Source organism: Misgurnus anguillicaudatus, chromosome 24 (genome assembly GCF_027580225.2).
Source record: "Misgurnus anguillicaudatus chromosome 24, ASM2758022v2, whole genome shotgun sequence".
Lineage (NCBI taxonomy): Eukaryota > Metazoa > Chordata > Actinopteri > Cypriniformes > Cobitidae > Misgurnus > Misgurnus anguillicaudatus.
The window spans coordinates 7,795,722-7,809,258 of NC_073360.2; the positions used below are offsets into that span (position 1 = coordinate 7,795,722).

A 13,537-nucleotide genomic window follows, 5' to 3' on the forward strand; every position below is an offset into this window, starting at 1 on the left:
TTCTTCAAATGCAAAATTGTATAAAGGTTACAAAGGTTCACAATGAACCCATGTTATCCAACGCCTTGCTTAGGCATTCTTCATCTCCAGTCCCAGGCCGTCTGAGTGAACTGCTAAAAGTTACTAACTCAAGTCATATGCTAATATGCATAACACAATGCAGATTTACACCAGCCAAAGGTTGTCAAGATAACTCCATTATCACATACTTGGTTCAACAGAAGGTTGTGAGACCAGTTTGGAAGTTATAACAACCTTTGTGAAATATCTGGGCACCTGAATATTGCTCATACACACATTACCATTGACCAATGCAGCATTACACAGATAGCAAAGTTATTTTTACACATGTGCTATATTCCCAACCCGAAGCATAGTGTGATACTATTTTCACATCTTTTCTAGTATGTCATCAGTTGATCTGAATGAGACCACGGTCACTGCACATACATTCGACGAGAATGTCTTCAATGACCTTAGGAATGCCACGTAAGTAATAGTTGTTGTGTAGTTTGCAGGTACATCTCACGTTTGTAAAAGCATAACATTTTTATCTTTACACTTTCTGTAGTATAGACTGTGAGGACACCATAACCTGTCCTGACGAGGACCCAGAGGACCCGTTAGATGTTGCAGATGATTACCAAGAGGAAACCAGTGGTTCAGATAGTGATCCAGACTATGTACCAAGGATTTATGTCAGGTATGTCATGCAACAATAATGGGTATGTATTTTTTTCTCAATTCAGACTCATGTTATGGTTTCTCATCATTATGTTTGTGAATAAGACTGGTGGGGTCATTGAGACACAATTGAACTTGGATGATGTTCCTGAAATGAATATGGAAGACACATTGTATGATATTGAAGACATTGAGGAGGAAGAGGAAAACACCTTAACTGATGATCAACCACATCCTGGTTTTATAAAAGTTTTATGTGAAGATGACATCATTGGTGTACCAGCCTCAATAGTATACCACAGCAGTCTGAAACAGCTTGTGCAGTATTTGGACATTCCAGTCAGAGCATGTACAGCGATTGGACCGGACCACCAAAAAATGTTGTGGCGCACCCAAACCGTTTGAGGTGGTTGTCCGGGAAAGAGGCACTGCTGCAGTTGTTGAATGGGTAAATTTTCAGTGTTTATCAGGAATATGTTTGTATTTTGTGTAGAGCAATACCTTGTATTGGTTATGAAATTTGTGTCAATAGCTATACACATTTCTTATGTTTAAATGTATTACAGATATGTCTACGTGGTCAAGTTGTTTGGAAGTGGTTTTCGCAGCCAAAGTTCTCACAAGGTATGCACTCCAACGATTTTCTTCTTAGCACCAACATATTGTTGTCCGGAAACAATTACACCAAAATTGCTCTGCTATTCAAGTTCATGAATATGCGAATGGTAAACCAGACAACTTTCTTCAGGATCCAGGATCACTTCTGTATCAACACGATAATTGATTATTGGGAAACAAAAAGAACAGAAATCATCAGGCAGCTTCAATCAAATCAACGTGTTGTGGCCCTGGGTACTGTAACGGGTGCTTTAAAGAAAGCGGAGAAAAGGTGAATCCATGTGCAAAAGGTGTTTATTGAGTAAAATCCCAAAAAGGGCCAGCAAACATATCCAAACAGGGTAATCCACAATCGTAATCCAATAACAGGCTAAGGTTCAAGGCAGGCGGCAAAACAGGCAATATCCAAGTACTAGGGATGGCTCCCGCGAAACTGACGTTTCGATACTGTGTCGAGATCCCGAAGCGTAAATGTATCGAAACACTGCTCCGAAATGTGATTCGAAACACCCATGTCATGTGATGAAGTGATTCAAAACACTAAGCGGTGCATTTCACAAGTATTTCGAAAGTATTTGGCGTACCTGTCGAATCTGCGTTGAATCTTAAACTGACAGGGTAGGAAACGAATCTGACAATACCTCATAGATGCGTTTTTGGCAAGATCAAATACTATAATTTACTGAAAAGAAGTCATTTTTCCTCATATGTATGTAACACTTACAAAAAAATGCATGCCAGCAAAAGTGTCCCTTGTGTGAGAATGTTTTCAAAGGCTGGAGAAATTATATGTAAAAAAGAAGCTGGTTGAGTTTATCAACACAGAACAATTTATATATTTGAATAAAGATCTTTATATGTAAACAATGTGGCATATTATGGCTTGATATATTTTATGAATCTCTTATTATTTATTTGGTATATCTCTATTCCATTTTTTTTATTAAATAGACCCGAATAGACTATAGTTATCGACAATTGTGAGCCTAAAAGCTCATGTAGTTGTCAAACAGATGTTAAAACAACAACAAAAAGAATTTTATTATGATGACGTAGCGCACGCATTTCCCGGGTTCGATCCTAAGATCTACGCATGAGAGTCGAGAGCACTATCCACCCTCCCATCCTATCAGTTATGTGTCAATCAAACAACATGTGGGATACAATTTGTCAGCGCTCATCTAAAATCTTGTCAAGGCTGCTTTATGTAAAGACATGCAAACGACCGCTAGGTGTCACTGTGGAGGCGGTTTCGGATTGATGTTTCGAAGCCTCGAAACATACGGCACAATTGATTCAACTGTTTCAGTGTTTCACGAAGCCTCGCTCTGCCCACCACTACCAAGTACAGGCACAGGTCAAAACAGGAACAGATACATGCAACAGGTTTACAGATAACAAAAAACAGATTCAAACAGATAACAGGAGCAGGTAACAGGCTGGCTTACTATTGTAATATACAGCAGGGAACAGGTGTACAGGAAGTGACTTAAATACAAAAACAAACAGGAAGTGTGAAGCGTGACATGCCATGATGAGTTTCAAAATAAAAGTCCAAAAGAGCAGAGAATCAAAATACAAGTACAAATAACAAAAATACAAAGAATACAAGAAAACACAGAACAAAACCTTACAGGTACATTTTCTTTTTTTTTTTTAAATAACTCTGGACTCTACTGCACATTTAATTTGTCACGGGTCAATGTAACCACACTTCTATTCAGTTGCTTCTCAAATGTGCCAACAGGAGATGGCCGGATGGACAGTCCTGGTTTCTGCGCACAGTACTGTTCATACTCTGTCATGGACAATGACACAAAAAAATCATTTCAATTGTCAATATTGACAAGAGGGAGACGGCAAGAAATTCAGTGGCCATGGAGAAGGAGGGGTTTCTCCGAACATTTGATGACCTCTGTCGAAATGTCAAGCTGACTGAGATATGCACAGATGTCAACACACAGATTTCAGCTCTTTTCAGTAAGTAGTGGTTATGCTTGAGTATTTATTTGGAATGATTGTTGTTGCAACACAGCTGCCTTTAGGACTGTACTTTCAGTATGCGTTTTAAATGGGTGCATGTATCTCTCTTTTTTTTTGTTCTTACTTTACAGATCCAAAGACAGGTGTGTTAAAAGATAAGGGTGTTCTCCATTCTCTCGATGTCTGGCATGGTTCAAAAAATCTTTGCAGAAGGCTGACAGCGGTAATACCACACTTTGTATTTTCACATATGTAATAGTCTTTCTGTGACATGCCATAAAACATGCACATTATATATTGTTTTACAGCTAGGCCAACAGAAGGGGTGCTCTATTCTTCTGGAATGGTGTAAAGACATCTGCAACCATTTTTGGCACTGTTGCAAGACTGCTGAGAACTATGATGAATTCTTTGTATGTATTTGTGTCAATTTATAAAACGAACAAGTAATTGGCATGTGGATATAAATATGCAACAGAAATTGACATTTCTGCCTTCTTTTACATTTTAGGACATGTGGGTCGGCCTACTCCACCATGTAACCGGGGAGCATTCTTGGGCTCTGGGTAGCTGCCATCATGGTCCCCTTGTGGAGCCAAGGGAAAAAGAATGGATAGAGCCTAACTCAGAAGCCCATCAGAAACTCTGTGAACTAATTCTTAATGCACGATGGCTTAAGGATGTTCCTAAGTATTTACATTTCAGGTAAGTAATACTTTTGTAGATAACACATTTCATGTGTTCACTGTTGGTAAATGGTTCAACTTACACTTCTTGTTTTCCCCAGATCAACTGCAGACCTTGAGTCGTTCCATAATCACATATTAACCCCCAGGGGTCCAAAAACGCGGGACGCGTTTTGACGTGTTTTCTCCTCATCATAGCAGAATCAACTTAAAATACTCCATCATTAATAATCAAACACTTACGTGTTTGACATCATTTGAAACTCTGAAGGGTCCTCTTTAATTAGTGTACATTCACAATAACAACAGATCTTTGTGTTTTTGTCAAATAAAGAAAATAAACAGGGGGCTCATTCAGACATTTCTGTCTCCGCCAGCTGTCTCTCAAATCACGTTACAAAAATTAGTTGAAACTTAATACACATATCCAAAGAAAGCCTGAAATGTCTACTTTTAAACAAGCTAATTATTATCAAAAACAAATATTTTCTGTTTATATAATCTGCATTGAAGTAAAGAGAGTACCGTTTTTCCTGGCTGAGCTCATTATCTCTAATGCCGTCACGCCCACACGCTGTTGACATGGTAATGAAGAGATGAGCTGTTCACACCAGCAAAGCGTAATGTTTGATAAGATTTAAAGACTTTAGCGCATGTTTGGATTATAAACTTTATACACACACGAGATGAATATCTTCATTTATGTCTGGACATTGAGGAAGAGAAGCGTTTATCTTTAACGTTACCTAAGAAGAAGAACAATGGAAGGCGCAATGGAGGCGGATATATTCCTGAAGAAACTGTAAGTCATTTGTCTTCATTTATATTTGCTATCATGTAATATGTTATGGCTTGTGCAGTTCAGCCTAACGTTACATAAGCAACCTCAACAGACTGCACGCCTCGGATTGAAAAACGTTTGCATTGTTTACAAACGAGTAACTTACGCGTGATCACGTAATGGCGGATTTCATTGTTTGCTGTACAGTGTTAGACACAGTTATTCACTTTCGTATCCTTCATGGCAACTTTGAGTAATGCTGCACTGCTGTGTCTTTTAAGTGTGTGCTGTAAGATTCCATGTTTACATGCTTATTTACAAACGAGTACGCGTGATCACGTAATGGCGGATTTCATTGTTACATGCTGTACAGTAGACACTTTCGTATCCTTCATGGCAACTTTGAGTAATGCTGCACTGGGGTAAAAACGCAATGTATGGAATGCGTTGCATGTAAACAATATCATATTACAGCAGACCCCCCCCCGGTCTGCTGTAATATGATATTGTTTACATGCAACGCATTCCATACATTGCGTTTTACACGCGACACCGTTTTATTATGAGCTCCGCGTTGTTTACACGGAGACTCGCCTTTTTTTTTAATTATAAATTTACCTTGGCCAGTCTACCTAGGTGTGTAAAAGACACCAATCACGTGACCAAATGGTGGCGCAGCGGTAGTGCGTTAGGCCGCCATGTGGTAGACCCGGGTTCGAAACCCGCCTAGGCCAAGTTTTTTTTATACAGTATATTGAGTTTAGGCGACCACCGTTACAAGTGCTATCATTTACCCATCAGTTATGTATGTAAGGGTATTTCTGTGGACAATTTATGCTAACAGCTGTTCATAACTCTCTTACAGGTCTGCATCCCTCTCATCAGTAAACTATGAAGTGGAAAAACATATTCACACTCTTTGGACATAAAGTTGTATGGTAACATGAGCCACATGAAGTTTACAGCAAGTTTTTGAATAGGGTCCTACTGACCTTCATTTCTATTTTGATTATATTGTTAACTTCTTAATAAACCTCAAACAAACATGTTCATTTGTCCTCACATTCTTTACTGTAGTTCCCTCCTCCCTCATTATGCAGCTCATTATGCGAGCCTTTGTTTGCTAGCTGTCAATCAATCCTTCTCGCATACGGCCCCTCTAAACAAAAAGTGTCTTACAATTTCTAAATCAATATACTGGTTTATGTGAATGAGTAGGCAGGATGATTTTCACATCATTTTAAAGAAAAAACTCTAGACTACTAGATTCTGTTTGGGAAAGTCTTGTTAAAACATGTTTAGTATGGGTTTTGTGGACTTATATCAGTGACTTAAAATTTTAGCTTTTTAAAAAACCACGCATAAACCTTTTTCTCTCAAAAATACAAACATGTACATACATGTAGCTCATATAATATTTTAGCCCAGTTTGTGCTGAACACAGTGGTATGAGACACTTGCCATTGTTATGTTTTAAAGCAACTGAAAAAAGACCAAATGTAAGAGCATGTCAGAACCTCTGACAGTGTCCCAAAATGGTCGGACCCCAGAGGGTTAATGTACGCCAGCAAACATTTCTGCTTCACACATGCAGTGTACAGTGCACGAGTCTTCCTTGCCGCTCTTGACTACAATCACCACATCAACAGAGCACCATAATCACATATTAATGTACGCCAGCAAACGTTTCTGCTTCACACATGCAGTGTACAGTGCACGAGTCTTCCTTGCCGCTCTTGACTACAATCACCACATCAACAGAGCACCATAATCACATATTAATGTACGCCAGCAAACGTTTCTGCTTCACACATGCAGTGTACAGTGCACGAGTCTTCCTTGCCGCTCTTGACTACAATCACCACATCAACAGAGCACCATAATCACATATTAATGTACGCCAGCAAACGTTTCTGCTTCACACATGCAGTGTACAGTGCACGAGTCTTCCTTGCCGCTCTTGACTACAATCACCACATCAACAGAGCACCAAATAAAAAACGAGATGGCAGTCTTCAGTAAGATGTTCCACGATATTCAATGAATGTTGTTAGGGTGGGTCACAAGGGGAAGTGTTATGGAAAGTACTGACTAACAGGCAGGGGTTATTGGTTAAAGCACACATACCCTGGCTTTAACTTTTGGACCAACGTGTATTGCCATACACCATACTTTACAGCAACATAAATCTGTGCTTAATTGATCTCAAAAATATAAACTTGTTTATAAATATGTTGGAAACATTAAAATACTAAGATGCCCCTACCAGCACTATTTTTTATTGGGGTTTTTTTAAACAGGTATGCCAAGCTTTACAGCAAACGGTCCAGGAGATGGCGGCTGTACTCAGTGAAGGTCAAGAAAGACTACAGTTACATCACAGAGCTCCAGGTTGCTATTGTACGGAAAAGGCTGGCATCCGCAGCTCTTCCCCTTAGGGCAACAAAAAGACCTGGTGACCCAAGACGTCTTGGAGTCCTGTCAGGTGTGACAGCACCTTTAACAGAGGAGCTTCTAAGGACACAGCACACCAGAGGAATAGGTGAGAAGATGCTCATTTGTACAAATTTGCAGTATTGTCAATGTCCATGGTTCTATAAGCACGGTGTTATCACGCACATCCAAATAATACGGGTGAAGGATCAAAGATATGGATAAAAGTAAAAGTAAAGATCCGAACACCAGAGAACTACCAATAAAGTGATTTTTATTTGTAACGTTTCAAGCCCTTACGACCCTTCATCAGACTTTCAGCACGTGTTACACAGCTGTCCATTTAAATAACATTTGCAAAGTGATAACAATACAGTTGCAGAATTCACCAAACCCATATACATATACAACAATAAACAAATAATCAAATCATTGCTTAGGTAAGGATATAATATTGCACCATACCCATATACATCAACAATACCCACATAATCAAATCATTGCAGAGGTAAAAATTTAATATTGCACCATGCCCGTGTGTGTGGTATGTATGTGTGTATACACAGCCACAATACATACATATACAAATAACAATATACACACCATCACCATTATATATATTTTCTTCATTGTGGGTCTATACTCCATATTTTTAACCTAGATGAGTGTTATACTACACATATCTGCAATACCAATAAGTCTCATATATATATCGACTTTACAGAAACGTATACAAAACATATAAATCTATCCATGTTAGCAAGTGTGTTAGAGTTGTTAGAATAAAATGTCCATGGTTCTTCCGTTTTGTTGCTGCTAACGTTTTTATAAACCATCACACTTTCAATTGTTTTGAGTTAAAAATAAATAAATATTGAAAACCACTTTTTGTGTTTCTTTGTGTACAGGGCACCCAGAGGCACTAGAATGAGGGCCAACTCCACATGTTGCTGTTGTGAACTACGCACTTTATATTTTTTTTTTGTTCCTGACACTGCTTGCAATAAACAAAGTTGACTCAATGTGTGACACGTTCTTTTACTTATCTGTTGTAAATTGTATATGACAGACACCCATACTCTCATGTCATTTTATAATATTTAATAAGACATAATTTAACAATACCAAATACATACAATTTCTGAAAAGAAAAATGTAATGTAAACAAGAAAACTGTGAAATAAATAACATTAATAAAATGAACAGTAAAATGTGAACAGAACCATGGCCAAAAACCATTATCGCACTGACAATTTTAAATATATTTATAAAATATTATCAGTCAAACTATTTAGAACAACAGGTGGGTCTAAACTCTACTAGATACAAACCCGGTATACTGACCATGTGATTCTGGGTACTGCTCTCTGATCTTACACACGCAGCAGCTTGGTATGACAACCCTATGTCCTGGGCCAAGGAACCCATACTGCCAAACCACATATTGCCTGTAGGCAGCATGTCGGAACTGTTTATTGCTTTCACCAGGTTCTGGGGCATCCTGGACAGCCCTTATGTCATTCCAGACCCTTCTTGATAATCTAAGGACCCCTTCCTCTAAAATATACATGTCAAAATGGGGTAGGGTGGAAATGCAACTGTTCGGACGTTGTCCACAACACTTGCTTTCTATGTCTGTTGGCATTTCTCTGCAATGCAGACACACACACCAGGTAGGATGACCCGGGATAGGAGTGGGGGCTGCTGCAGGGGTGTCCTGTGTGGCCATGATGTCGAATAAGATCTCTGCAGGAGCTGATGTGACTCCTGAAGACTAAGACTCTGGATCCTCTCCTGAAATAACATTGAATATATTATTTGTTCCTAGAGTATTACCATTTGTGTAATGCAGATAATTTACAGGTATATGAAGATAAGATTTAGTGAAACTATTCAGGTATGGCAACAAATGCTAGCCTACTTGCTCTGACGTGAGTCGTTCAGCCCGCAACATCTGGACTCGCTGCATATCAACACTTTCTAACAGAATGGCAGCACCCCGACCCCTGCCACGTCCTCTTCCAGGAGTAGCAGAACTATATGATGAGTGTTGAAACGAGAAGTTACACACAGCTAACAATGTATTATAAGAATTTGTAACGCGGGGGCTAACGCTTGTCTTTTATGGCAAGTAGGATACCGCTATGCTTACTGGATTCACATTACAGAATCCGTTACAATCAACAGACTATTGTTTAATGTTTAACAACTTAAAATTAAAACGTACATTTTATTTTAAACTTCTACAATTTACTTACGGAGAGCCTGAGGGAGTTGGTTGAGCCATCACCGCAGCATCATACGGTAGACTGCTGCGCGTTCATGAAGAAGCGCGGAAGGGAGGGGGAGGAGTTAGCTACGAACCGTTTTGTTTAACAACACTTTGAACGTCAACAAAAACTGGCGTCTCGCAGATTCGCTTAGAGAACCTATAATGTCAAAGCGGAATGAAATGTAGAACTGTAGATGGTGGTCTATGGTGCTATTTGACTTCATTAATGTACTAGGTTGTAACACAAAGTATATTTAATTGACATAACACTATAGTTATTAATTCCATCCTGTTTAGAAAACAGGGTCTACTGCCAGATATATTATTTAAGATATGCAGAACATCAGGGAAAAAACAGAAAATTATGAATAAAAAAATAGCTGTCAGAATAACTATAACAAGCATTATATCCAAACTATAGGTTACAACGAAGTCCAATATGCACAATCACCTTCCCTTCAAGGTCCGAGTAGTCCAGTCAAGGGATGCCACTTCTGACACCAAATTGTTGTGGAAAAAATTCTGAATTACATTCTTGTATACTTTATTTAAGTGTAAAGATGATAAAGGTCGACAAGTTTAAATGGTAAATGGTAAATGGACTGCATTTATATAGCGCTTTCATAGACCAATGGCCACCCAAAGCGCTTTACAATTTTGCCTCACATTCACCCATTCACTCACACATTCATACACCGACGGCAGTGTCAGCCATGCAAGGCGCCATCCAGCTCGTCGGGAGCAGCTGGGGTTAGGTGTCTTGCTCAAGGACACCTCGACACTTGGTCAGGTTGAGCCGGGGATTGAACCACCAACCTTCCGATTTGTAGACAACCTACATGAACCACTCAACCACTTTACAAGATCTTAGGAGCAATGATCACAGTAAATTTCTGTCCCAAAGCCCTTCCAGGTTGTCCCAATAATAACTAGGTAATGTTATGGTTATATGTCATTTCTTGGTAATTTTATTTTTAAACCACATTTTTTATTTTATTTTAACCTTGCACAAGTAATTACTGTGCAATCTCCAGACAATTTCTGTACAGTTTCAGGACAATAACAATGTAAATTGTGTTGATTTAAAGGTATAATAAAATGGTAATAATTGAAGGGGAATATATGCTTACTCAAATGATAAATATTCAAGATTTACTTACTGCGAAGTAATATATGTGTAATTACACCAGCCTAATGGTGTTAGGAAGGAGTAACATGGTAATTGGTAATTAAGGTTAGTTTAAAGTTACTTTAAAATGTTGTGGTATTTTAAAGGCGCTCTAAGCGAATTTCTCTCGTCGTTTTAGGCCATAAAACATTTATGTTTCATACAGTAAAGATCTCCTCATTATCTGCTAGCTGCATGTCTCCTGATCACACTGTAAAAAAAACGCGGTCTCTGTAGACAGAGATCTGCTGACTCATCTGCTGACTTTCGGTTCCAGTTCGCTGCTGCATGATCTAAGATTGGAACTCTGTCAAGTTTATTGTCTAAATCCTCTTTTTTACTCTCTTGTTCCTATTTATTTAATATAACTTATTAGTTTATCTCAGGAATACTTAACATTGACATTATTGAATAGTATTACTAAGCGAAACAATTTATTACTAGTAACACCCAGTCTTAGCATATAGTCTGCTAGCATCAATTCAATTCAATATTATTTATATAGCGCTTTTCACAATTGGTAATTGTTTCAAAGCAGCTTTACATTAATAAAAGCAGTGAAAAGCACAGAAAAATCGACAGATAGCACAACATAATACACGATAGCACATACCTGTCAAGTATCCCGTTTTGGCCGGGAAAGTCCCGTATTTTACCCTTCTTTCCCACCGTCCTCCCGTGTTAGTATTTTCCCGTAAATCTCCCGTATTTTAACCTGCGTTATTACAAAAATAGTAATGCCCGGGCGGAGTAATAAAAAAAACATTCCCAATCCCAGATCGCTAAAGGTCCACTGATTCCGCTAATCCACTTCGTGTTTTCCCACCCGCTCCGCAGCATCTCTGTGTGCACTCTCTGCCTGGAGAGCGAAGACGACAGTTTCTGTCTGAAGTTTGTTGCATCAACAGGTAGATTTATTACATTATATCAGTTGTTAAACTGCAGAATTACTAATTTGGAAGTTTGTTTATGTATTTCTTCGGTTAATGATTTGCTGTCGGTGTTCTAAAAGTGCTAACAAGTTAGCAAGCAAACAGCAACAAAATATCCACATTATTATCGTTACAATGCTTGTCTAATGAATTAAATGTTCCCGGTCAGATCTAAGTTAACATAAACACTAAATTTGCTGTTGTTGGCACACTTTGTAGACAAAAAATACAAAAAACACCAATGGCTTCACAAAATAAAGACAGAGAACGGAAAGGGAGGCTGGTAAAGGCAGTTAAACATTGCAAACATGGATTCAAAGCTCCATCAAGCCAGCAGGTAAATCATATTGAATATCTATTGTCAAACTTTAATTCTTGTTATTATATTTTCCCATTATAATCACTTGTAATCACTTAAGTCTAAGTTGATGCTAGTAATATAGTAACACATCATTTATTTATAATACTTTATTAAAACCATACTAATAGTACCACCCCCCGTAGTGCTCTTTTTGGTTTGGGCCACTGCCCCATCTAGCATTTTCATTTTCTAAATGACAGTTCTCATTACAAAGAAAAGTGAATGGTTTATAAATAATTTTGGCATTAAGGTATAATGCAAAAGAAGTTAAAATAAGGCTTTTCAACCTAAGGCCAGTGGGTTTTGTACAGATGCAAATTTATGTGTATAGTTGTAACAATAAACTTCACAGGAAACAGTCGCAGGAGATGTAAACAAAGATTTATTAAAACACTGGAATGACACACAGGGAACAGGAACAAACACAAATGTCCAGATGATGGCAATGGTGATTGAAGGACTACGGTGGTGAGCGGGTGCTGGTGATTGCTGGTGCCGTTGGTGGAGTGGGTCTGTGGTAATAATCCAAGAGGTGAAGACCGGAACATCCAACACGAAGACGACACACGAAACAATCCACACGCTATACAAAACAGTCCAAAACAATACTGAGATCGACATAGAGCAAGGATCTGGCAGGGAACAGAGAGCAGAGTGAGTATATATGGAGAGCATGTAATGATTAGCAGCTGGAGTGAGACAATCAACACAGGTGAAGGGAATCGGGATAACGAGCACATGACATCACAGGTGAGTAAACACCATACACAAGACACGGAGGAAACAGTGTGTTTGCCTACCGTGACAATAGTATGTACAGTTTGAGTGTGACTTATGAAATGTAGTTTTCACAGAGCTGTGTGTTTCATTAGTTTTCTTGCTAATGAATTAGTTTGTTTAGTTAATTTTAACACAATTATCAGCACTGGTTTAAAAAATATTATCCGTCCCTCACCAGTCTTAAAATGTAAGGAATACTGGAGCTTGTTTGGGTTGGTGGTGGGACTGTTCGCGGTGGGCGCCGGAAAATTTCCCTTATTTTCAAATCCAAAACTTGACAGGTATGCGATAGCACAAGCAGCTAAATTTGCTGCGGCTATGAATTAATAAGCGAGCATATTACTAATGTAACGGGCGAGTCTATGTATGGGGCCCCCCATCTGAACTTTAAAACAGAAACATACTCTCAAAATCATGGGAAAAAGCCAAAATCGCAACCCAGATATGTGCCAAATTAAGACTCAACTGACTACTAATTCAAAGTTTGAACATATATTAATAACATTTACCATGCTTTGAAGAGTTGAAGAAAATTAGGTTTTAATTTATTTATTTATTAGGTTGTACAAACTAGCTATTGTGAGATGAGTACCATTATTAAAACAAATTATGTGAATGCCTTGTTAAAGAGAAAAGTTTTAAGTCTAGATTTAAAGTTATCTACTGTGTCTGATTCTCAGACATCGGTTGGTAAATCATTCCAGAGCTTAGGGGCTAAGTAGGAAAAGGATCTGCCACCTTTAGACACTTTTGATATTTTAGGGATAATTAAGAGACCAGAATTTTGTGACCGCAGTGTACGTGATGGATTATATTCTGATAGTAGTTCTCGAAGATAT

At 38.4% G+C, this 13,537-nt stretch overlaps 1 protein-coding gene across 1 annotated transcript; it reads left to right on the forward strand.

The window, feature by feature from the left end:
* Positions 1-1,395: 1,395 nt before the first annotated feature.
* Positions 1,396-7,959, forward strand: LOC141361624 (uncharacterized). Its single transcript, XM_073863181.1, has 8 exons — positions 1,396-1,536; positions 3,050-3,282; positions 3,417-3,508; positions 3,594-3,698; positions 3,797-3,990; positions 4,073-4,096; positions 6,406-6,770; positions 7,053-7,959. Exons 2-7 carry the CDS (start codon positions 3,180-3,182, stop codon positions 6,521-6,523), a joined length of 636 nt encoding a protein of 211 aa, XP_073719282.1. The 5' UTR covers positions 1,396-1,536; positions 3,050-3,179; the 3' UTR covers positions 6,524-6,770; positions 7,053-7,959.
* Positions 7,960-13,537: the final 5,578 nt, after the last annotated feature.

Excerpts from the sequence above, each read along its gene's own strand:
- LOC141361624 (XM_073863181.1), top strand. The coding sequence starts at position 3,180 with ATGGAGAAGGAGGGGTTTCTCCGAACATTTGATGACCTCTGTCGAAAT. Across the intron at positions 3,283-3,416 it reads ACAGATTTCAGCTCTTTTCA|ATCCAAAGACAGGTGTGTTA; the intron begins GTAAGTAGTGGT and ends CTTACTTTACAG. Across the intron at positions 3,991-4,072 it reads CCTAAGTATTTACATTTCAG|ATCAACTGCAGACCTTGAGT; the intron begins GTAAGTAATACT and ends TGTTTTCCCCAG.